General features: G+C 40.7%; 1 protein-coding gene across 2 annotated transcripts in view; it reads left to right on the plus strand.

Moving 5' to 3' along the window:
• Positions 1-24,596, plus strand: part of SLC22A4 (solute carrier family 22 member 4) — a 49,230-nt gene extending 24,634 nt beyond the window's left edge. Inside the window, exons 4-10 of one of the 2 annotated variants that reach the window (XM_081233406.1) lie at positions 493-664; positions 4,483-4,609; positions 8,098-8,192; positions 16,896-17,110; positions 18,019-18,201; positions 19,856-19,991; positions 22,644-24,596. In XM_081233406.1, coding sequence (XP_081089532.1) covers positions 493-664; positions 4,483-4,609; positions 8,098-8,192; positions 16,896-17,110; positions 18,019-18,201; positions 19,856-19,991; positions 22,644-22,719 — 1,004 coding nt within the window. In that variant the 3' untranslated portion in view covers positions 22,720-24,596. The remainder of the gene's footprint in view (positions 1-492; positions 665-4,482; positions 4,610-8,097; positions 8,193-16,895; positions 17,111-18,018; positions 18,202-19,855; positions 19,992-22,643) is intronic. The other variant, XM_081233407.1, reaches the window with a different exon arrangement.
• The last annotated feature ends 506 nt before the right edge of the window (positions 24,597-25,102 follow it).

Raw genomic sequence — 25,102 nt, forward strand, 5'->3', positions numbered from 1 at the left:
ACTCAGTAACTGAACTCTCCACTGTTTCCGAGAGACCCGTGTCTGCTTATTTACAGTGGAGAATTGTGGGAAAGGCTGAATGCCCCATAATCCACTCGCCCTCAGAAGAGCCCCCCCACCCCCCGCCCTGGTCTCCTGGGACACCCTTTCTGCTCCTTACCCCAGGGCTCTTACTTTGGAAATGTGGCATCCTCAGAAGAGTTTACCTCTTAGGTCTGGGCGTGATGTTCCTATGACATGAGGAAGCCTTTAAAAAAAGAAAATCTGTGGCTCCTTTAAAATCTCATGAAAACTCATCCTTCTATGAGGTGGTAAGTCTTGGGTCACGTCCCACCTTCCTCCACCCTGACCACTCCTGCTCTGGGCCATGAGGCAAACACCTTTTCCCTTTTCTAAGTGGTTATGTTTTAAACTCTAACTGCCAGGTAATGATGTAAAAAGCAAATATTAAAGTGAGTTAAAATGCTAATACTCCTCCCTTGTTTTGAACAGGAACAGAAATTCTTGGCAAGTCAGTTCGTATTATATTCTCTACGTTAGGCGTGTGCACATTTTTTGCAGTTGGCTACATGCTGCTGCCGCTGTTTGCTTACTTCATCAGAGACTGGCGGATGCTTCTGCTGGCGCTGACGGTGCCGGGGGTGCTGTGCTTCCCGCTGTGGTGGTGAGTGTGGCTCCATCCCAGACAGCCCCCTGCTGCGGGCCAGCAGCCTGGAGCCCAGAGCCTGGGGCTGACCGTGGCGTGGGCTTGCTGATCTCACTGGAACGGGCTGGGGCCTTGAAGCCCAGAGACCGTTTGGCTCTTTGGGGTGGGCCTACGTGCTGGGGTTTGATTCCCCACCGTCCCACAAAGCACCATTCTCAGGAAACCCAGTCCCCCTGAGGCTCTCCCCCCGCTTATCTGTTACTGGTGGTGATTGTTTGTGGAGATGGTCTGTTGGGTTTTGTTATTTTTAACTCTGCCCCCCTGCTCTTCTGACACTTTTCTCTTGCTAGGAAATCTTGTTCTCCTCATGGCTACAACTAATGTAACTTCCTCAAACTTCCCTGTCGCGTGATGCTTTGCGTCTGAGATGTCACTGTTTATCTGCTTTGTCTTGAAGGGCGAGAGAACTCCTTCTGTTTAATGAGTTGTTAGAGAAAATGGTCTCTTCTCTCCTCTCACTACCCTTCAACCAAATTTTGGCACGTCAGTGTGGGAATAACAAAGTGTTGAGACGCTGGCCCCAGTTTCACCCAGTATGGCTATGGGGAAGATTTTAGGTGAGAGAACAGATTAAGAATGATGGAATAAGGTCACAGCCATACCCTTTTTGGGGAGGGATTCCCCATTTCTTTGATTTTTTCCATATTTAAGCAAAAGGAAAGGGGATTTTTCCCATTATTGGGTCTGGCGCTCTCTCTCTCTCTCTCTCTCTCTCTCTCATTAATTAGTCCTGGTTTGGTTTCATGATGTCAAAATCAAATCTCCCAGCAGTGACTGGTTTTACTGAACTGCTTTATCTCTACTGGCTCACACACAATGAAAGTTTCTCTGATCGTTTTTTAGAGCTCAGAGGTTAGACTAGCCCTCGTGGTTGCCCTGTCCTGTGGACACACTGCCTGAGGAAATTTCCTAGAAGGGCCTTCATCTTGCTGCAACTGTTAGGCAGCTGTAGAGGCTGACAGGTAGTACATCTTGACCTTGTTGGACCAGATGGCTCTTGTTAGACCACTCCGAACTACTGTCCTTTTATGACCTCTAAGACTGCTATGATTTACCAGTGCAGATTCTTGGCACGGGTGTGTATGGGGGAGAGAGAACACTTTTTTTTCTTACTTCCCTAGAATTTGAGAGACAGTGTGTTAGAGGTTAGATACTATTCTGATTTCCTGACCCAGTCTGAGAGCAGGGCAATTTTCTGGAATGAGAATCAGCAGCAGCTGTAGCATCATCATCATTATCATCATCATACCCTCTGTCCCTCTCTCCACAACCCCCCTGCTAACTGAATTTATTTTAAAAGATGTCTTGTCCTGTGTCTCTCAAGACACAAGACAAGATTATTCAAAGGTTAGTTTCTGCCTCTTCAAATGAATGATTTTAGTAATCTGTGTTCTTTGGCTTTAGTTGTCCCTTTGGCATAAGAGACCAGTACTTTAAAAATATGTTATAGTCAACTTTATTACTGTATGATTCTACCAGAGAGAGAGAGAGAAAGAACAAAAATAGAAGGGCCCTGACTGACCATAAGGGATTAGTAGGGATTTTAGTTTGTGGGGCTTGGATCTTTGCCTCAGAACCAAATATCACAGCAAGGAACAGCTCTGATAGGTCAGCCTCTTGAGTTTCTAGAACGGAAGGTCCATCCCACAAGGACCTGCCTTACTCTTGCCCTGAGAAGAGTTGTTCCTCTATTGCCCATGGGCTAGTTGGTAAGTGTTCCTAGCTGTGGGCACATTGTACCAGGGACAGGACTGCCCCAGACAGAGGGCAGCCCGGGGCCAGGACAAAGATGCTGAGTGCTTGTCCTGAAAGTTTAACAACAGTTTTACCATTTTCCTATAAAAATAAAATAGCTTTCTTTTGAACATCTTGTCCTTGAAGGTGGGACTTCCTGAAGCAATGCCCGTCCATCCTGGTGGGCTGGGATGATATGGGGATTGCTTTGAGCTACTGTGACCTCTGCTGCCTACTTAATATGTAATATAGACTCTCCAGCAACACCCTTCCCCTGTTCAATTTGAATTAAATCTACCAAGAGGCTATAGTGTACAACCTTATTTGGCCCTCCACTAACTTGGAATGATCAGCTAGACTTAATTCTTTATGCACCAAGAAACCATGGCAATTCAAAAGTAGAGATCACAGCAATCCTGAGTACAGAGGGCTGAAAATGGAGCCACTGCAGGTTGTTTGGGGATTTTTTATGTCCCAAATTTCCTTTAAAAGGCTTGGCAGTAAGTGATCACAGGTACAAATGGACTGTGTGTGTAATGGGTGGGGAAGGAGCCCATAGGTGCAACATGGGGAAAGCTTTGCAATATCTAGCTGACTAAACGTTAGGAACCTGAGACCGGTGATGGCACTCAGAGCTTGTAGTAAGAAAAGTAGGATATTTCTAAGAACAACCTGGTTGGGGAAAGATACCTCTCAGAAGTAGAAGTGCCCATGCTGTATATAGTGGCTGTGGGGTAAGACCACTAATTCTTCACTAATACAGTTGCCAGTAGCCACATGCAATGATTTAAATTAAAATTAATTAAAAGTAAATAAAATATGAAATTAGTTTCTTCAGTCACACTAGTCACACCAGCTCAATAACCACATGTGGTTAACGGTTGCTGTATTGGATAGAGCAGATACAGAACACCAGTGAAAGTTCTTTTGGACAGCACAGCTCTAATTACTGAACCTGAGTGGCCTAACATCATCACAGTTGCTACAGGGACCAACCAAGGGATATATTCCAAAAAATGCAGACTGGGTTCATTTTTCAACCCATGTGCTTGTAGTAGGCTAGGGACGGAAGCTGGGGGTTGGCTATTCGATATGTTGTGTTTTGCTCTGAGATAATTCCTATTGAGGCTTTGGAGGGGCCTATTAATTATAGGAGGACTATATCTGCTACATATAATTTATTTTCTAGGATAACTTAATACTGATGAATAAGTAAGGAAAACAAGAGCTGGCAGAAGATTGGCTAAGCAATTCTGAGAAATAAAGATTAGGAAAGAATAGAAAAATTAAATAAAGTATAATAAAAATAAATAGAAATAGAAAAATTAGGAAAGAATAGAAGTCAACCATGTTTGAGCATCAGTTAAAAATGTGGATAGATTGTGTAATAAAAAATATGTTTCTAACTAACACAACATTGTTAGTCAACTATACTCCAATATAAAAAAAATTTTTTAATGTTTCTAGGCATTAAAAAAATAAGACCACATTGGCTGTGGTCTGGTTTGGGTACTCACTGAGCTGAGAATCTGTTGAGAGCCATGCGGCAGCCCACAGGAACGTGTCAGTGCACTTACCTCCTCCTCTGACTGCAGGAAAAGCCCGAGAAACACAGATGCCTTCTTTTACCCAATAAACTTGTGAGCATCACCAGCTGGGCACCAGGGATTCTCCTAGGGATAGACACACTGAAAAGATACTAGACTGTGTTTCTTTTATGAGCCACACCGTCTATGAAGTTGTGGATGGTGTTCTCCAGGTGCCCTGGCTTAAACATACTCAGTTAATGTTACCCCTTATAGTGTGGCTCTGGCTTCAAGTACAACTAATGATCTGTCTTTTGATTTGATCATAACTTTGAAACTTGAAGGTGCTTTTATTTATTCCTACAAATAATGGAAATCTTTGAGGCCTCCCTCTTGATGTTCTTTAAAAAGACAAACTAGAATTTTACAAAATAAAAATTATTCGGGGGCAGCTTACAGTTGATAGCATCAACCTTGCTACTGTGAAAAATTATAAAACATTCAAATGAATTTTAGGTTTATTCCTGAATCTCCCCGGTGGCTGATATCCCAGAGAAGATTTAGAGAAGCTGAAGATATCATCCAAAAAGCTGCAAAAATGAACAATGTAGCTGCCCCAGTGGTGGTTTTTGATCCTGTGGAGGTAAGGATTTGCAAATGTTTCCTCCTGAGATCAGTTATGCATTCTTTTTTTTTCAAAGTCTTCTTTATGTATTTTTTTAATTAATTAATTTATTTGTTTGTTTTTGGCTGCATTGGGTCTTTGTTGCTGCGCACAGGCTTTCTCTAGTTGCAGAGAGTGGGGGCTACTCTTCGTTGCAGTGCGTGGGCTTCTCATTGCAGTGGCTTCTCCTGTTGCAGAGCACGGGCTCTAGGCATGCGGGCTTCAGTAGTTGTGGCACATGGGCTCAGTAGTTGTGGTTCGCGGGCTCTAGAGCGCAGGCACAGTAGTTGTGGCACACAGGCTTAGTTGCTCCGTGGCATGTGGGATCTTCCCAGACCAGGGCTCAAACCCATGTCACGTGCATTGGCAGGCAATTCTTAACCACTGCACTACCAGGGAAGCCCCAGTTATGCATTCTTGATTATGGAATTTAATTTGATTCAATAGGTTTTGAGTGCCTATTATGTACCAGGCACTGTTCAAGGCCTTAGAGACACAATGATGATGAAGTTCTGAGCCCTCCTCAAAGGGCTGTGGACCAATTAAGTGCAATAATATATGTAAACTGCTTAGCATATAGCAAGTGTTGATTAAATATTAGTTCCCTTCCCTTTTGCAAGTTTATCTCCAACTTTTTTTAAATTTTTTTGCTTTATAACAAATTTAGTCAGTTATACATATACATATGTTTCCATATCCCCTCCCTTTTGCGTCTCCCTCCCACCCTCCCTATCCCACCCCTCCAGGCGGTCACAAAGCACCGAGCTGATCTCCCTGTGCTATGCGGCTGCTTCCCACTAGCTATCTACCTTATGTTTGGTAGTGTATATATGTCCATGCCGCTCTTTCACTTTGTCACAGCTTACCAACTTTTTATTGGTCTTGCTCCACACCATTGATGCAGCTACATACTGGCGATTTTTGAATGTCCAGATTAAGAGGGAAAAATGTGTTTGAGGGGTATTCCACCCATGGGCTCCCCACTGTACTCTGAATCTTACCAAGGTCTGCTGCGGAAGCTGTACATGTCTTTAGTCTTGCTATGTTGTGTCTAGAACCTTAAGGCCTGAGAGCACAGGCTGGAGGATTCATCCCTGTAGGCGGGAGGCCATGAGGAAAAGCAGATATTCAGTGGAAGCAGATTCTCTTCCTGCCAGTCAGTGAGGATTCACAGTGTCCTTGGCCATGCCTCGTGCCAGCTCCTAGAGAAAACAAGAAAAATTAGACACATGAGGAGCATAGAATGTAACCACGAGTGTTAAGAGGATTAGATGGAAGGTAAGTGATGACATGAAGGAGGAAGTCCCCAAGGAGTGGACACTGTGAGCCAGCAGAGAAAGAGAGTAGAGTGACTCAGGGCTGAAGAGGCAGGTCCAAACCAGGGAGGACACTTAGATGGATGGAGAGGATGGGGCAATGGCACTCCTGGCCAGAGGGTCAGGAACTGCTCAGGACACCTCAAGAAAACTATATGCTTCTTAGTCTTTATGCTTGCCCCACGCTCACATCTGTGCTCCTGGCCACCCCAGGACTTTGGAGGGTGGCAAGCACGCCAGTGCTCCACCCTGAGGGCTTCCTCCATTCCTGGCCTTTGCGACCTCTGACAGAAACAGATACCCTGGTGATGGCTGGAGGATTAATTACAGTGGCTATGAGCCCAAGCTCTCAGAGGGCTGCCAGGACAAATATGTCCTAATCCTTTGCTCTTCAGATCAAGAATTCCATTCCCAGCCTTGGTCAATATAACTGGATGCCTGATCCACAGGTCCTGTCTGTGCCTGGTACCACTCCCAGAACCTTCCAGGAGGACTGCTAGTTCCCAGTAGTTTATGCAGGGGCTTTCTTTGTTGGGATAACAGGGTTATACTGCCAGGGGCATGTTCTAGAGTTGTACACTCCACGTAGTGCAGAAGCAAAAAGGTAACATGGCTGTGAGCTGAATGAGGAGGTGTCTGTTTTCGGAAAGAAGGATGCTAATATTTGGGAAGCACCTGCTACAAGGGCAGGTCTGGCACTCTTTCTTCCTTTGTAGTAAAAATTCCTTCCTCAGCCTCTTACTGAACACACATCATAGGACCACAGAGTCATTGTACTTTATCCTGAGGAGATAAAAGTCTCCACCTCAGAGCCTTGTAACTTTTTAGTTTCAATTCTTTTTTTTAAATTGAAGCATAGTTGATTTACAATATTGTGTTAGTTTCAGGTGTACAGGAAAGTGATTCAGTTATATATACATATATTTTTTTCAGATTATTTTCCACTATAGGTTATTAAAAGTTATTGACTATAGTTCCCTATGCTATATAGTAAATCCTTGTTGCTTACCTATTTCATGTATAGTAGTTTGTATCTGTTAATCCCATAACTCCTAATTTATCCCTCCCACCCTCCATCCTTTTGCCGTTGGTAATCATAAGTTTGTTTTCTATGTCTGTGAGTCTGTTTCTGTTTTGTATGTAGATTTATTTGTATTATTTTTTTGATTCCACGTATAAGTTATATCATATAATATTTGTCTTCTCTGTTTGACTTATTTCACTAAATGTCATATTCTCTAGATCCATCCATGTTGCTGCATATGGCAATATTTCATTCTTTCTCATGACTAATATTCCATTGTACATATATACCATATCATCTTGAGCCAGTCGTCTGTTAATGGGCACTTGAGTTGTCTCCGTGTCTTGGCTATTGTAAATAGTGTATTGATAGTTTCAATTCTAATAAGCTTGATTATCTAGATTCCTAACACATGGCAAGTTAACGTCAGTAAATTAAAAGTAAAAGAAGGAAGCCCATCAACAGCAGTATGAAATTGCCACCAACCACTGATAGCTCACATCTTTTCCTCAATGGTGCAGTAATTATAGTAATAGTTAAAATGTATGGGGCATCTACCATGGTTAAAGTACTATGCTAAGATTTATATATATGATCTCATTTAATCTTCTCAACTCTTGATTATTATACCCATTTTACAGAGAGGTAAATTGAGGCTCATAGAGGATAAATAGTAACTTGCCCAAGGTCTCCTAGTTAACCCATGTGTGTTCTGACACTGAGACAACAACAGGAAAAGTATTAAAAGCAGATATGGACCTCAAGGCAGTTTGGGGCTATATGGCGCTACTCACTCAACAGGCCCTAAGGCTCAGTGTGATTAAGGTCACCCATAATGATGCCCATGAGTCAAGGCAAGGCTATGTTAGCAGTCAGGCTTTATATAAAGAGACAGTGAAGCCAATGTTATATATTTTAAAGACTTCTGGCTAAAATGGGCCACAAACATTTTTAAATGTTATAATAAGCATCATATATTTAGATGCCCTTATTCCCTGCAAATTCCAGACTTCTGAGCATGTTCAAAGTGATGTGAGACTTACATGCATAAGAATATACTGTCATAGCCAAAGATACTTCCTCACCACCTCTTAATCTCATGGTTGTGTGCATTACTTTAACAACAGGAGCTAACCCCCGTGAAGCAGCAGAAAGTTTTCATTCTGGACCTATTCAGGACTCGGAATATTGGCACAATAACAATTATGTCCTTGCTGCTATGGTAAGTAATAAGAGATCTGGAAATGCGACATACAGAATGTAAATATACAACTGATATTCTTTAATTCAGGGGACAAGGTCAAGGCCTGGGTCTTCCTGAGGCAAAATTAAAATTTTAGAATTTTAAGTTATTTGGAAAGCCTTCAATTTAATTCATGGAACTGGATACTGAAAAAAGTGTCACAGGGAACAATATTTAGGTCTGCAATACTGTGACCCACAGGGAAATGGTTCCCTGCTCCTCCTAGAGTTACTGGGATTAAAACTAATGATGTCCCTGATGCCTGAAGCTGAGACACTAATTCAGCTCCTGCTTCCAAAAGCTATACTGACAATTAATCAGTGAAGTGAGAATACCCTGAATCCCCACTGCCTGCTTTGGAGTTTTGATAAGCTTTTTATACTTGCTCATAGGAATCTACCGAGTGATTTTCAGGCCTAGAAATAATGAACTGACTTTGTAGGCAAGATTTAATAATTTATCTGCCAAGAAATTAGGAAGAAGACAAAAAGAACATGCCTACCCCATGATGGCAGCACAAAAAATGATGGTAATCAGAACAGGTAGAAGATGGTGGTGTGGAAAGATGCAGAGTTCATGTCTCCTCACAACTAGGGCGTCTGCCAGATGCTGGTGGGGGACCCCAACGCCCAAGGAGATGGGAAGAACCCCCAAGCGCACTGGTAGAACATGGGAGGACTGAGGGGGGGAAGGAGAAGTGGAGGCCGGACAGGACTGGCACCCCTGAGGGGTGGCTCAGAGTCGGGGAGAGGTTCCCATGCCTGAAGGGACCCTCGGGGCTTGGATCAGGGGGAGCACACCCAGTGTTTCCCCTGCCGAATCAGCTGGGGAAGTCTGTCCAGCTCTCAGTCCGGGTCCTATGCTCTCAGAGGTTCCCTCCAGGCCGGGTTGGTCCTGGAGGTGTAGGAGGGAGGCTGGAAGAGAACAGGAGAGGCAGGTGGGAGGGACCCTCCAAGATGGGAGGAGCAAGAGAGGAGCAGAGGGTATTTGCCCTACCCACTCGAGCCCAGGAAGCCTGCTGGGCTCCCAGGTGGGTTCCCCCAACCTCTGAGACCAGAGGCGATGGTCTGAGCCCCTTCTGCTCTGTTGAGCCTAAGCCCCACCCCAAGTGCCCCCCAGGGCCTTTTCCAGCTCTGTGGGTCCTAAGCATAGGCCCTGCCCACTGCCCAAACCTTGCCCCTGCTTAGGCCCCGCCCTCCACAGCCAAGGCCTTTTCCACTGTTTTTTTTTTCTCCATCTCTTTTTTAATATCATGGTTCTGTTTTACCTTCCAGTTGTTGTTGTTTCATCTATATTTTTATTTTTATATTTTTTCTAACATATCTGTCAGTTTCCTAGTCTAATTTTATTTTCTACTTTGTTATTGTTCTCCTTTTTTTTTTTTTTTTTGCCACATCACGCAGCTTGCGGGATCTTGGTTCATGACCCAGGGGTCGGGCCAAAGCTCCTGTGGTGGGAGCTCCAAGTCTGAACACTGGACAAACAGAGAACCTCAGACCCCAGGGTATACTCATTGCAGTGAGGTCTCCTGGAGGTCCTCATCTCAGCACCAAGACCCAGCTCTACCCAACAGCCTACAAACTCCAGTGTTGGAAGCCTCAGGCCAAACAACCAGTGAGACAGGAACACAGGGCTTCCCTGATGGCGCAGTGGTTGAGAGTCCGCCTGCCGATGCAGGGGACACGGGCTCATGCCCCGGTCCAGGAAGATCCCACATGCCGTGGAGCGGCTGGGCCCATGAGCCATGGCCACTGAGTCTGTGCCTCCGGAGCCTGTGCTCCGCAACGGGAGAGGCCACAACAGTGAGAGGCCTGCGTAATGCAAAAAAAAAAAAAAAAAAAAAAAAGACAGGAACACAATCCCACTCATAAAAAAAAGGGAAAAAAATGAGACAGCAAAAAAATATGTCACAGACGAAGGAGCAAGGTAAAAACCTACAAGACCAAATAAATGAAGAGGAAATAGGCAATCTACCTGAAAGAGAATTCAGAGTAATGATAGTAAAGATGATTCAGAATCTCGGAAATAGAATGGAGGCACAGATTGAGAAAATACAAGGAATGTTTAACAAAGATCTAGAAGAACTAAAGAACAAACAAACAGAGATGGGCAACACAATAACTGAAATGAAAAATACACTAGAAGGAATCAATAGCAGAATAACTGAGGCAGAAGAACGAATAAGTGAGCTGGAAGACAAAATGGTGGAAGTAACTGCCGAGAAGCAGAATAAAGAAAAAAGAATGAAAAGAATTGAAGACGACCAAAGAGACCTCTGGGACAACACTAAATGCACCAACATTCGAATTATAGGGGTCCCAGAAGAAGAAGAGAAAAAGAAAGGATTTGAGAAAATATTTGAAGAGAATATAGTGGAAAACTTCCCTAACATGGGAAAGGATATAGTCACCCGAGTCCAGGAAGTACAGAGAGTCCCATACAGGATAAACGCTAGGAGAAACACACCAAGGCACATATTAATCAAACTAACAAAAATTAAATTCAAAGAAAAAATATTAAAAGCAGCATGGGAAAAACAAAAAATAACATACAAAGGAATCCCCATAAGGTTATCAACTGATTTTTCAGCAGAAACGGCAGGTCAGAAGGGAGTGGCAGGATATACTTAAAGTGATGAAAGAGAAAAACCTACAACCAAGATTACTGTATCTGGCAAGGATCTCATTCAGATTCGACAGAGAAATCAAAAGCTTTTCAGACAAGCAAAAGCTAAGAGAATTCAGCACCACCAAACCAGCTTTTGTTGTAACAAATTTGTTGTAACAAATGCTAAAGAAACTTTTCTAGGCAGGAAGCACAGCAAAGAAAAAGACCCACAAAAACAAACTCAAAACAATTAAGAAAATGGTAATAAGAACATGCGTATCGATAATAACCTTGAATGTAAATGGATTAAATGCCCCAATCAAAAGACACAGACTGGCTGAATGGATACAAAAACAAGACCCATATATAAGCCGTCTACAAGAGACCCACTTCAGACCTAGGGACACATAAAGGCTGAAAGCGAAGGGATGGAAAAAGATATTCCATGCAAATGGAAATCAAAAGAAAGCTGGGGGCTTCCCTGGTGGCGCAGTGGTTGAGAGTCCGCCTGCCGATGCAGGGGACACGGGTTCGTGCCCCTATCCCGGAAGATCCCACATGCCGCAGAGCGGCTGGGCCCGCGAGCCATGGCCGCGGAGCCTGTGTGTCCAGAGCCTGTGCTCCGCAACGGGAGAGGCCACAGCAGTGAGAGGCCCGCGTACAGCAAAAAAAAAAAAAAAAAAAAAAAAAAAAGAAAGCTGGAGTAGCAACACTCATATCAGATAAAATAGACTTTAAAATAGACTGTTACAAGAGATAAGGAAGGACACTACATAATGATAAAGGGATCAATCCAAGAAGAAGATATAAAAATTTTAAATGTTTATGCACCCAACATAGGATCACCTCAATACATAAGGCAAATGCTAACAACTATGAAAGGGGAAATCGACTGTAACACAATCATAGTAGGGGACTTTAACACCCCATTTACACCAATGGATAGATCATCCAAACAGAAAATAAATAAGGAAACACAAGCTTTAAAGGACACAATAGACCAGATAGATTTAATTCATACTTATCGAACATTCAACCCGAAAGTGGCAGAATACACTTTCTTCTCAAGAGCACATGGAACATTCTCCAGGGTAGATCACATCTTGGGTCACAAATCAAGCCTTGGAAAATTTAGGAAAACTGAAATCGTATCAAGCATCTTTTCTGACCACAATGCTATGACATTGAAAATCAATTACAGGAAAAAAAAACTGAAAAAAACCACAAATACATGGAGGCTAAACAGTACGCTACTAAATGACCAAGAGATCACTGAAGAAATCAAAGAAGAAATAAAAATATACATAGAAACAAATGTCAATGAAAACACAACGACCCAAAACCTATGGGACGCAGCAAAAGCAGTTCTAAGAGGGAAGTTTATAGCAATTCAATCTCACCTCAAGAAACAAGAAAAATCTCAAATAAACAATCTAACCCTACACCTAAAGCAACCAGAGAAAGAAGAACAAAGAAAATGCAAAGTCATTGGAAGGACAGAAATCATAAAGATCACAGCAGAAATAAATAGAAACGAAGAAAACAATAGCAAAGATCAATAAAACTAAAAGCTGGTTCTTTCAGAAGATAAACAAAATTGATAAACCCCTAGCCAGCCTCATCAAGAAAAAAAGGGAGAGGACACAAATCGATAAAATTAGAAATGAAAAAGGAGAAATCACAACTGACACCACACAAATACAAAGGATTATAAGAGACTACTACAAACAACTATATGCCAATAAAATGGACAACCACAAAGAAATGGACAAATTCTTGGAAAGGTACAATTTTCCAAGACTGAACCAGGAAGAATTAGAAAATATACACAGACCTTTTACAAGTAATGAAATTGAAACTATAATTTAAAATCTTCCAACAAACAAAAGTCCAGGACCAGATGGCTTCACAGGTGAATTCTATTAAACATTTAGAGAAGAGCTAACACCAATCCTTCTCAAACTCTTCCAAAAAATTGTAGAGGGAAGAACACTCCCAAATTCATTCTACGTAGCCACCATACCCTGATACCAAAACCAGAAAAAGATATCACAAAAAAAGAAAATTATAGACCAATATCACTGATGAACATAGATGCAAAAATCCTGAACAAAATACTATCAAACAGAATCCAACAACATATTAAAAGGATCATACACCATGATCAAGTGGGATTTATCCCAGGGATGCAAGGATTCTTCAATATATGCAAATCAATCAATGTGATACACCATATCAACAAATTAAGGAGTAAAAACCATATGATCATCTCAACAGATGCAGAAAAAGCTTTTGACAAAATTCAACACCCATTTATGACAAAAACTCTCCAGAAAATGGGCATAGAGGGAACCTACCTCAACATAATAAAGGCCACATATGTCAAACCCACAGCAAACATCATACTCCATGGTGAAAAATTGAAAGCATTTCCACTAAGATCAGGAACAAGACAAGGATGTCCACTCTCACCACTCTTATTCAACATGGTTTTGGAAGTCCTAGCCATGGCAATCAGAGAAGAAAAATAAAAGGAAAACAAATTGGAAAAGAAGAAGTAAAACTGTCACTGTTTGCAGATGACATGATACTATACATAGAAAATCCTAAAGATGCCACCAGAAAACTACTAGTGCTAATCAATGAATTTGGTAACATTGCAGGATACAAAATTAATTCACAGAAATCTCTGGCATTCCTATATACTAACAATGAAAAATCAGAAAGAGAAATTAAGGAAACAATCCCATTTACCATCACAACAAAAAGAATAAAATACCTAGGAATAAACCTGCCTAAGGAGGTGAAAGACTTGTACTTAGAAAACTATAAAACTCTGATGAAAGAAATCAAAGATGACATAAACAGATGGAGAAATATACCATGTTCTTGGATTGGAAGAATGAATATTATGAAAATGACTATGGTACCCAAAGCAATCTACAGATTCAAGGAAATCCCTATGAAACTACCAATGGCATTCTTCACAGAATTAGAGCAAAAATTTTACAATTCGTATGGAAACACAAAAGACCCTGAATAGCCAAAGCAATCTTGAGAAAGAAAAACAGAGCTGGAGGAATCAGGCTCCCTGACTTCAAACTATACTACAAAGCTACAGTAATCAAGGCAGTATGGTACTGGCACAAAAACAGAAGTATAGATCAATGGTACAGGATAGAAAGCCCAGAGATAAACCCATGCACATATGGTCACCTAATTTACAACAAAGGCAGCAAGAACATAAAATGGAGAAAGACAGCCTCTTCAATAAGTGGTGCTGGGAAAACTGGACAACTATATGTAAAGGAATGAAATTAGAACACCACCTGACACCATACACAAAAATAAACTCCAAATGGATTAAAGACCTAAATGTAAGACCAGACACTATAAAACCCTTAGTGGAAAACATAGGAAAAACACTCTTTGACATAAACCATAGCAAAATCTTTTTTGATCCACCTCCTAGAGTAATGGAATGAAAAACAAAAATAAACAGATGGGACCTAATGAAACTTAAAAGCCTTTGCACAGCAAAGGAAACCATAAACAAGATGAAAAGACAACCCTCAGAATGGGAGAAAATATTTGCAAATTAAATGACGGACAAAGGATTAATCTCCAATATATACAAACAGCTTATGGAGCTCAATATCAAAAAAACAAACAACCCAATTAAAAAATGGACAGAAGACCTAAATAGACATTTCACCAAAGAAGACATACAGATGGCCAAGAGGCATGTGAAAAGATGCTCAACATCACTAATTATTAGAGAAATGCAAATCAAAACTACAATGAGGTATCACCTCACACCAGTCAGAATGGCCATCATCAAAAAATCTAGAAACAATAAATGCTGGAAAGGGTGTGGTGAAAAGGGAACCCTCCTACACTGTTGGTGGGAATGTAAACTGATACAACCACTATGGAGAATAGTATGGAGGTTCTGTAAAAATCTAAAAATAGAACTACCATACGACCCAGCAATCCCACTACTGGGCATATACCCTGAGAAAACCATAATTCAAAAAGAGACATGCACCACAATGTTCATTGAAGCACTATTTACAATATCCAGGACATGGAACCAACCTAAATGTCCATCAACAGATGAATGGATAAAGAAGATGTGGCACATATATATATACAATGGGATATTACTCAGCCATAAAAAGAAACGAAGTTGAGTTATTTGTAGTGAGGTGGATGGACGTAGAGTCTGTCGTACAGAGTGAAGTAAGTCAGAAAGAGAAAAACGAATACCATATGCTAACACATATATATGGAATCTAAAAAAAAAATGGTACTGATGAACCTAATGGCAGGGCAGGAATAACGATGTAGACATGGAGAATGGACTTAAGGACATGGGGTGGGGAGGAGGAAGCTGGGGTGAAGTGAGAGTAGCATGGACATATATACACGACCATATCTAAAATAGTTGGCTGGTGGGAAGCAGCAGCATAGCACAGGGAGATCGGCTCAGTGCTTTGCGATGACCTAGAGGAGTGAGATAGGGAGGGCGGGAGGGAGGCTCAAGAGGGAGGGGATATGGGGATATATGTATGCATATGGCTGATTCACTTTGTTGTACAACAGAAACTAACACAGTATTGTGAAGCAATTATACTCCAGTAAAGATCTATTTTAAAAAAAAAGATTACATAACATTAAAAAAAAAAAGAACTAGTAGGCTCCTGCTGCAGCTAGTCTAATTTTAGAGCCATCTTGTATTGCAATTAGAAGTCATCAATGACAGAGTTTATGCCCCTGAATTAAGCAAGTGTGTCCTGGGCATGTGGCTTTCCTCACAGTAGATCTCCTTAGTTCTTACATGTCAGCAGGTATCACTGATGCAAATGTACCTTGAGCAGTGGCACTACTGAGCCAATAATAAACTAATCACTAGTTTTATCTAAGCTGCTCTTATTACCAAATGTGGGAAATCACTAAGATCCCAGAGCAATAAAGTTTCATTTTTTGTTTTGTTTTGGATTAGCCCTTGTGCTACCCAACCTAGTAGAGTATGTGTAAAAAGATCCGACATTGTTCCTGAAAATATTTTTCAGGTGTCCTCTGCTTTTCAGTCATGTTGATAATAAGTGCATTTCTGCACAGAGGAGTTTGCATAGTGTAGTGTTTTTTCCACAGAGAAACTTTTATGTGGATGTTAACTATAATGACAGGATATGCAGTGTGCACTCTGTGATACCTTTTATGGGACTTTCACTTTCTTCCCTACTAAAGTGAGTTTTACTAAATCAATTGGAATTTACTATAAGTGGATCCCACAGTATTACCTATATTTCTTCTTCTCCTCCTCCTCCTCCCCCTCTCCTTCGCCTTCCTCTCCTTCTCCTTCTTATTCTTTGGGGGGAAAAATGACATATAGATTTTATGTTCACTGATGTGACTGACATTCTTTCTTCAAATAATAGCTCTGAAGGAATGAGAATATACAAACTCTCCTATTGAAACTTGAAATTAACTAGATTAGGATAGGTATTCTTGAATATTGGTATATCTAGACTAGTGCTGTCCAATAGAACTTTCTGCAATGATGAAAATGTTTTATATCTTTTTTTGTCCCTTATGGTAGCCACTAGCTGCATGTGGCCACTAAACAATTGAAGTGTGGCTAGTGCCAAAGTGAGGGACAAAATTTTAAATTTTATTTAATTTTAATTTATTTACTTTTTCTTTCTTTCTTTTTTTTTTTTTTTTTTTTGGCCATGCTGGGTCTTAGTTGCAGCACGCAGGATCTTTGTTGCTGTGTGCGGGATCTTTAGTTGCAGCATGTGGGCTCTTAGTTGCGGCATGAGGGCTCTTAGTTGCAGCATTCGGTATCTAGTTCCCTGACCAGGGATCGAACCCGGGCCCCCTGCATTGAGAGCACAGGGTCTTAACCACTGGGCCACCAGGGAAGTCCCTAATTTATTTACTTTTAAATAGCCATATGTGGCTATTTGTAAGACAGCAACATCTAGACAATTTCCTGACCATCATGAAATTTTAAAGAGACTCAAGCCATCCTTTTGTCATTTTTGTCTTTTTTCTTTTGTCTTTCAGGATGCTAACCTCAGTGGGTTACTTTGCTCTGTCTCTCAACACTCCTAATTTACATGGAGATGCCTACCTGAACTGTTTCTTCTCTGCCTTGATTGAAGTTCCAGCTTACATTACAGCCTGGCTGCTACTTCGAACCCTACCCAGGCGTTATGTCATAGCTGGAGTACTGTTCTTGGGAGGAGGTGTGCTTCTCTTAATTCAATTGGTACCTGCAGGTAAGAAGTTATCCAATATTAACAGCTTACCAGAAAAGATCCACACCTTGACCGGGCTAATTATTAGTCCCTGTTCCCTATTTATGTAGCCTTTGCATCATAAGTCATTCTTAAGTCAGTTATACAAGTGATAACTAACTCTGTGATTTCCCATGTTCAAAATTACTACCTTCAAATAGAAGAGTTAACCTTAGAGAATCAGAAATCACCACCTGAGAAGGAAGAGTAATGCTCCCAGTCATCCCCTTCACAGAAACATTCACCTAAACCCTCAATCCTCTTTCTCTGAGTCATAATCCCGATTCCCAATTTCTTGGTACTTTCTTGGTATTTTCAAACCTTCTCTCTGATGTGTATATTCAAGTGTTAGAGTTGGTAGTACATGCCAGTTCCAGTATAAATTCAGTGATTTTTATGGTCTGTAATCTTTAAGTAGTTAGAGAGCACATGAAAAGATATATGCTTCTCTTTTCCCCTTATGTCTAACTTTCTCATATTGTTAAAATGTTAAGTCAACAGATTTTTTATATATAGTACTATGCATAGAAATATATAATTCTTAATAATAATAAACAGGATAAAAATGATTGGTCTTTCTCTTCAAAGATTAAACTTAACTGTATTAACATGCTAACAACTGACTATGAAACTGTTGTAATAAATAAAGGTGGACAAGGTCACAGAATGCATAAATGATCTAGAATAACAGAAGAGTGAAGCTCAAAGCAACCCTTCACGCTCCATCTTTGTCCATGTCCAATTAGTAAGGCTTTGAAGAGACTGTATAATTTGGGGAATATCTTTATATTATAAAACATTCCTATACAAGCGAAAAGGACAATACAAGCAACTGTTAAGAAAGTATCACTTCTAAAAGCAACTCTGTTTACACTGGGTCTCTTTTCCAGATTACAACTTCTTGTCCATTGGTCTGGCCATGTTAGGAAAATTCGGGATCACCTCTGCCTTCTCCATGCTGTACGTCTTCACTGCAGAGCTCTACCCAACCCTGGTCAGGAACATGGCTGTGGGGGTCACATCCATGGCCTCCAGAGTGGGCAGCATCATTGCTCCCTACTTTGTTTACCTTGGTGAGATGCTTCTTATCAGTCTATTCTTTTTTTAAATATAAAAGTAATAGGTTTTCATTATGAAAAATGCAAACAGCATAGAAAGTACTGGAAAAAGTACAAGTTCACCTCTACTCTCTTACTTCCCCAAATCATAGCCCTCAGAGGAACTACTATTAACAGTTTGGTGAGTAGCCCTTCAGACATTTCATTTTGCACAACATATATATATATATATATATATATATATATATATTTTTTTTTTTTTTTCCCAATACACGGGCCTCTCACTGTTGTGGCCTCTCCTGTCGTGGAGCACAGGCTCCAGACACGCAGACTCAGCAGCCATGGCTCATGGGCCCAGCCACTCCGCGGCATGTGGAATCTTCCCAGACCAGGGCATGAACCCGTGTCCCCTGCATCGGCAGGCGGACTCTCAACCACTGCGCCATCAGGGAAGCCCAATTTTAGCTTTTATATTATCGAATTTATCAATCTGGAATAACACCACAGAGGGGCTTTAGTGGGGTGTTCAGTGGATCTAGGATCTGGCACTCCAAGCTAAACCTCATCAAGAACTCTACTGGCGAGAGATGTGGACACAGCTCCTTATTCTTCCTAGTCATCCATTGGTTACCTACTGGTTCAAACACACACACATACACATCCCCAAAGACATATGTGAATGCTCAGAAAAGGTATACTCTAAATCCTTACAGAGAAAGAGAGACATTTTCCACACAGCTGCCCTGAACACCTGAGAAAGTACATTATTATATAGAATGGTGTTGTTTCCCCTTTGTTCTTCCCTATACTTTCAAACCATGCTCATATGGTCTAATGGTGGACCACTGGTAAATAAGAAATGGAGGAGTCTGAGAAAGAACTTTGTATTCCACAGTAGTGGCTCCTGTTGGTGACACAGAGGCCTCAGAGAAGCTTCAAGATTGATATTTTTTTGTCAAATAAAATTCTTGGGTGTGTTATTCCTCTGTAATCTCTGTATGCAGAAGGGAAGCAAGATGAGGATCTATTATTCCCCTGTCTGAGTAACACCACATAAAGAAGAGGTGGAGTGGTTCTTCCAATTACATGTAAAACCAAGACATATAAATGCTGCAAAAAGAAACCACAGTGCCTGACATTTATTGATTTAAATTGGATTGAATATATTAATTAGTTCTTTTAAGAGTCTCACAGCTCTGCGGACCAAGATTTCCACAGCAGCCTACTGGTTTGGGCAAAAGCAAAGGTCATATCAGTCATAACGGCCAGTAGCTGTCCCTGCAACATCCTGGTCAACCTCTTTCCCCTTGGTGGCCTCCCACCCCCCCATCTCCAGTGACCTCTACCTTAAGAGGAGAACTTTGGCAGGCAAAAATTTCTATCAAAGGAACATTTATCACACATGATTAAGTAGTAGCTTAGAGAATGCCAGTTGACATGAAAGACCTTATGATAATGCAAAATTGAGTAGGTGAATGATTATGGAAATTCGGAGGCAATGACATCTGCCAAACAGAAACTGTGGTATTTTGCACACTTTTTTTCTTCTGTGAATATTCAGGTTTAAAACTGCTCTCAAATACTGTTTGCCACCTTTACAAAATGATTCTCAAGAGCATCTGGAGAAACCCTGTATATAATTGATGTTCTTATGTCCTGTGCCTTACAGGTGCTTACAACAGAGTTCTGCCCTACATCCTCATGGGCAGCCTGACCGTCCTGATTGGAATCATCACTCTTCTCTTCCCTGAAAGTTATGGAATGACTCTACCAGAGACCTTAGAGCAGATGCAGAAAATGAAAGGGTAAGTGGAACTTTAAAAAATGATATCAGAATTCCTCAGAAAGAATAAACATGAAAGAATAAATAGGAAAATTCTGAAAAGAAAGTGTAATAAGTGGAAAGTAGCTCTATCAGATAATAAAGCATATTATTAAGCAATGGTAATTAAAACAGTATGATGGTGGTAGAAGAAAAGAAATCACTGGAATGGAATAGAGTTCAGAATTAAATGAAGAAAATATGAGAATTCAGTGTGTGATAACAAGTAGCAATTCAAAATCAGTGGGGAAAATTTAGATTATTCAGTAAAAGGTGTTAGAACATTCAACTAGCCATTTTGGCTAAATAAAAAGCTTAAATCTTACTTCAAAATATATCAGGATAAATTCCAGAAAGATTAAAAATTGAGAACTGAAAATATAAAGTGATAAATGTACCAGAAGAAAACATAAATATTTTTATAACCTTAGAGAAGGCCTTTCTGAGCATATTATGAAAAGCAAAGAGCCATAAAGGAGAAGATTGATATATCTGATTATGTAATTTTAGAAATTGTTGGTACAGCAAAAACGAAACCATAAATGAGAGCAAAGGTCAACAAACCAGGGGGAAAATATTTGCAACACACAATATAGACATAGAGTTAATAAATTTAAGATGCAAGAAGGTCTTAGAGATCAGTGGGAAAAAGACAAACAACTCAGAAAGAAAACTGGCAAAGGTCATGAACAAACAGTTTATAGAAAAGGAAATTTCAGTGGCAAATATATACATATAAAAGAAATACTTGTCCATATTAATTAAAGCATAAAAAATGTCAATGTCATTTTTGGCCTATGAGATTGTGCAAGGGTTTTCCTCCTGATATCAACCAATTCTGACACCAAATAGGTGTCCTATAATTTCATCCAGTTATGACTCTAATTACTCAGGGCTAGCATCAGACTCTACAGGTTAAAGGCTCACTCCCACAAGACAGCTTTCTCTTCAGATGCCAGCCACAAGTAATGGTTCCCCAAGGTTATCCACATTTCTGGCTATTGGGGAGGGGGAAATTTACCCTTTTACCCCTTTAAGGTCTTGTGGCTAAACTAATCATAAAATTGACACCAGTCAACAGGAGAAAAATAAACAAATTTTAATTCATTACACAGAGATCTCTCAGAAATAGGACCTAAGAAATGGCCAAAGCAGGAAGCTTTTACACTTTTTAGACAAAGAAACAATAAATTTGAGAGGAATTGACAGGACAAAGAAACTTAGGTTTGAGTGCTTAATTAGTAAGGAATTTAAGCAAAGTTCGGGCTTGTGTAGTAAATTAGTAAAGAAGTAACAAGGTTTGTTTATAGAGATTTCTTGGCCCAGCCCTGAAATTCCCTGTCTTTGGTAATAAGGGTGTCCTTCTACCTCCATATGCAGGGATTGCACCTTTCACATGAGGGATTTATTCCCTGCTTTCAGGGGCACAGAGGAGGCCAGAGTTTCCCTTTGCATCAGCTGCTTCACAAGCAACTTCAATTCAAAATAATCAATATGCCATTGTGGCAAATTTTGGGGCAGCCTGCCCTGAGCTCCAACATGTCCAACTTGGCTACAAAGTCTGGTATTTCCACAGCCCTCCTCTTCACATTCAGGAATTTGCTAGAATGACTCACAGAACTCAGGAAAACATTTTACTTACTATTACTGGTTTGTTCTAAACAACACAAATGAACAGCCAGGGGGAGATGTACACAGGGTGAGGTCCAGAAGGGTCCAGAGCACAGGAGTCTCCATTCCTGTGGAGTTGGGGAGCATCGCCATCCTGGCCCACGGATGTGTTGGCCAATTCAGAAGCTCTCTGAACCCCAGTGTTTAGGGGATTTTATAGAAGTTTCATCACATAGGCATGATCAATATTGATTTGACCTCAGTCCCTCTCCCCTCCCTGGATACTGGAGGATGGGCTTCTAGTCAAGGCTTGGTCTTTCTAGCAACCAGCTTCCATCGTGAAGCTATCTAGGGACCCACTGAGTCACCTCATTAGAATAAGAGGCAAGACACTATTACCCTTGTCACTCAGAAAATTACAAGGGATTTAGAAGCTCTGTGTCAGGAACCAGGGACAAAAATCAAACATCTTTCATGACATCATAGATTGGCAAACATTTAAAAGACTAATGGTATGGTAGGAGAAGTTTAGATTCTAGAGTGAAACTGCCTGGCCTCAAATCCCAAATCTACTGAATAAACTTGGGAAATTTGCTTACTTTTCACTAACCTTAGTATTCCCATCTGTTACATGGAAATAGTTCATATGGCTTTTGTGATGTTATATAAGATAAAGTGTTTTTAGTGTGTAGCCGTGATAAAAGTCTATATGTGAGTGGATTCTGATCCCATACTGAACATGTATAGTGAAAGATGCCCATTTTTTATAAGTTGTTTCTTCTAACGATAAAACTACTTCAATATCAACTTTAACTTAACCAAGAACTTCATGCTTACCACTCTAGTCTTTCCTCAGGAAAACTATAAAATCATAGAATACTAGCTCTAGACTCATGAGGTTCTTATTAGAGTTAAAATAATTACCTGTTCATTGACTGGAGAAATGTTTTTCAGTGTCAGTTAGGCATTTTGAGGAGAGGAGTCTTAAATATTTAATTTTCTTTAGCACTTATCTTATTTTCAGGTTTGGATATAGGAAAAAAACAAAAGATTCAATGGAGAAAGAAGAAAATCCCAAAGTTCTAATAACTTCATTCTGATAAAATTCCCACCCTATTTGGTGAACTGAAAAACAGATCCTGACTATGAAGACACTAAAGCCTTTCCTGATGAAATGGACTGACTATGAAGATTAACACTAAAATGGACCTTGCTACTAAGAAATGCTTGTCATATGGCAAACTCTGGACCACACTTACAGATAAGCTCCTTATTTTAAAAAACAAACCATTTCCAGAAAGTCCTCCATACTAATTAATTCGATAAAATGGGTTTGTAGGATTTTTACAAAACGTGTTGGTCAAGGACTGGTAAATCCATATAAAGATTAACATGCATTTCCAAATACAAATACTATCCAAATTTCTTAAAAAGTCATTGAATTAACACAACTATCAGGCTTGGGGGTGTGTGTGTGAGTGAGTAAACCAGCATGTTCAAAATTACAGTAGTTTTTGAAGTGAACTCATACACTACTGTAGCCAAATGATTATAAGGAGTATTCCTGTCCAGGAAATTTTATATACTCCTTTGAGAGGAATTGATGGCAGATATTAATAGCATTTTACAAGTGAAATACAGCAAGAGATCAAGTAGCCTGGCTCAGATGGCCTGTCAGCCTTTAAGAAGGGAACCAAGGCAGTTCCTAGCTACAATTTCAGCAGCTATGGCTCACAGCCTACTGAATGGTCCACATTTGTTGTGCTCTCTGTGAACACTTGACTAAGCTTTCAGTTCACTAAGACTGACTTAAGAGACCTTTTTTTGGTAAATAGAGAATCAGGAAAGCTGCAAACTAGTTAGATTGGTAGAGGTGGTTTGTGTGCCCCATAGCCAAGAGGGGTCAGCACCCAGGAAGAAGGCTGTCCAAGCCAAGAATCTGGAGAGCCTTTTAAAACAGTTCTTTCCCTTAATACATCCCTTCCTAAATCTGGTATGCAGTTGTATCCTCTTCAACCAGGGATGCATCTCGTTCCAGGAATGAGCAAGGTAAAAGGTAAAAGCCACTAATGGGATAATGTATTAGCATAAACTCAGAAGATGAGTGTCAGCTCTGTGTCTCACCACATTTTAGGCATGCTGACATGATAACATAGCAAGAAGTTCGTCCTGGCGACCTGAGCAGCATGCTTTCACCAAGGGCGGCTCCTCTTGGAGCAGCACGTGACAAGCTACTGACCCTTTAACATATCAGTGCAATGGTGCACCTGTAGAATAGGCAGCCACTAGTTTTTAATATGCTGCTTGGTGGCATCATCTCCTAAAATTAATTATCCCCAAATGTAAATATTCACTATCTAAATATTTTTCAAAGGAACCTTTGATGTAACATCTTGGTAAACAATCCTTATTTCTTTAAGATCTTTATCTGGAACTTTTCTGATTAACTCAGAATTTTTCTTTATATTGCCATATTTCTAACACGTATTTTATATCCTACTGACACATTTATCCCACCTTTTGATTGTTACTTTAAAATCCAGTAGAATATCTTAGAATAGTTTATGCTTTGTCACTGGGGACTCAGGTGCACAGCTTCATCCACCCAGCGCCTTTATATTCCCCATTGATGCAGCCTGTCTAGATCGCCTTTCCACCTACCCTGCCAGACAGTAGTAGCTGCCTGTCCTGCAAAGAGCAGGCCCTGCTGCCTTTCAGGAAGCGCTCCTTGAACTTCCTTCCCACCAGCAGCGACTGTTCACTCCTCTGTGCTCTTCTGGTACTTGTTAACTTCACTCAGTTGGGCTCTTGTCTAGTTGTCCCCCCACACACACAACATGTCTATAAGCCTCTGGGAGGCCAGGGACCTAACTTTGCTTATCTTTTTATCCCTTGCAGTGCTGCTCACTGTAGTGCTTTCTTGCATATAACAGGCATTTGAGGATATTCATTTTAATTAAAATATTTTGTAACACTAGCGTGGTGAAAATGTTATGTTTGAAACATAGACACTTGAATTTTTAAACACCGAAGTATAAAATGCTCTTAAATCTTTTTCTAAATATAAAAAGTAAGAATGTGGACTTCCCTGGAGGTGCAGTGGTTAAGAATCCACCTGCCAATGCTGGGGACATGGGTTCCATCCCTGGTTCAGGAAGATCTCACATGCCACAGAGCAACTAAGCCCATGCGCCACAACTACTGAGCCTGCACTCTAGAGCCTGCGAGCTACAACTACAGAGCCCGCGTGCCACAACTACTGAAGGCTGTGCACCTAGAGCCCGTGCTCCGCAACAAGAGAAGCCACTGCAATGAGAAGCCCGCGCACCACGACAAAGAGTAGCCCCCTGCTCACCGCAACTAGAGAAAGCCCACGCACAGCAATGAAGACCCAACGCAGTCAAAATTAAAAAAAATTAAACTAAATTTAAAACAAAAGTAAGGATGTGACAGCTGCCTTTTACTGCTGTTTGTATGGGTGTT

The sequence above is a fragment of the Mesoplodon bidens genome (assembly GCF_964165515.1).
Source record: "Mesoplodon bidens genome assembly, chromosome: 4".
Lineage (NCBI taxonomy): Eukaryota > Metazoa > Chordata > Mammalia > Artiodactyla > Ziphiidae > Mesoplodon > Mesoplodon bidens.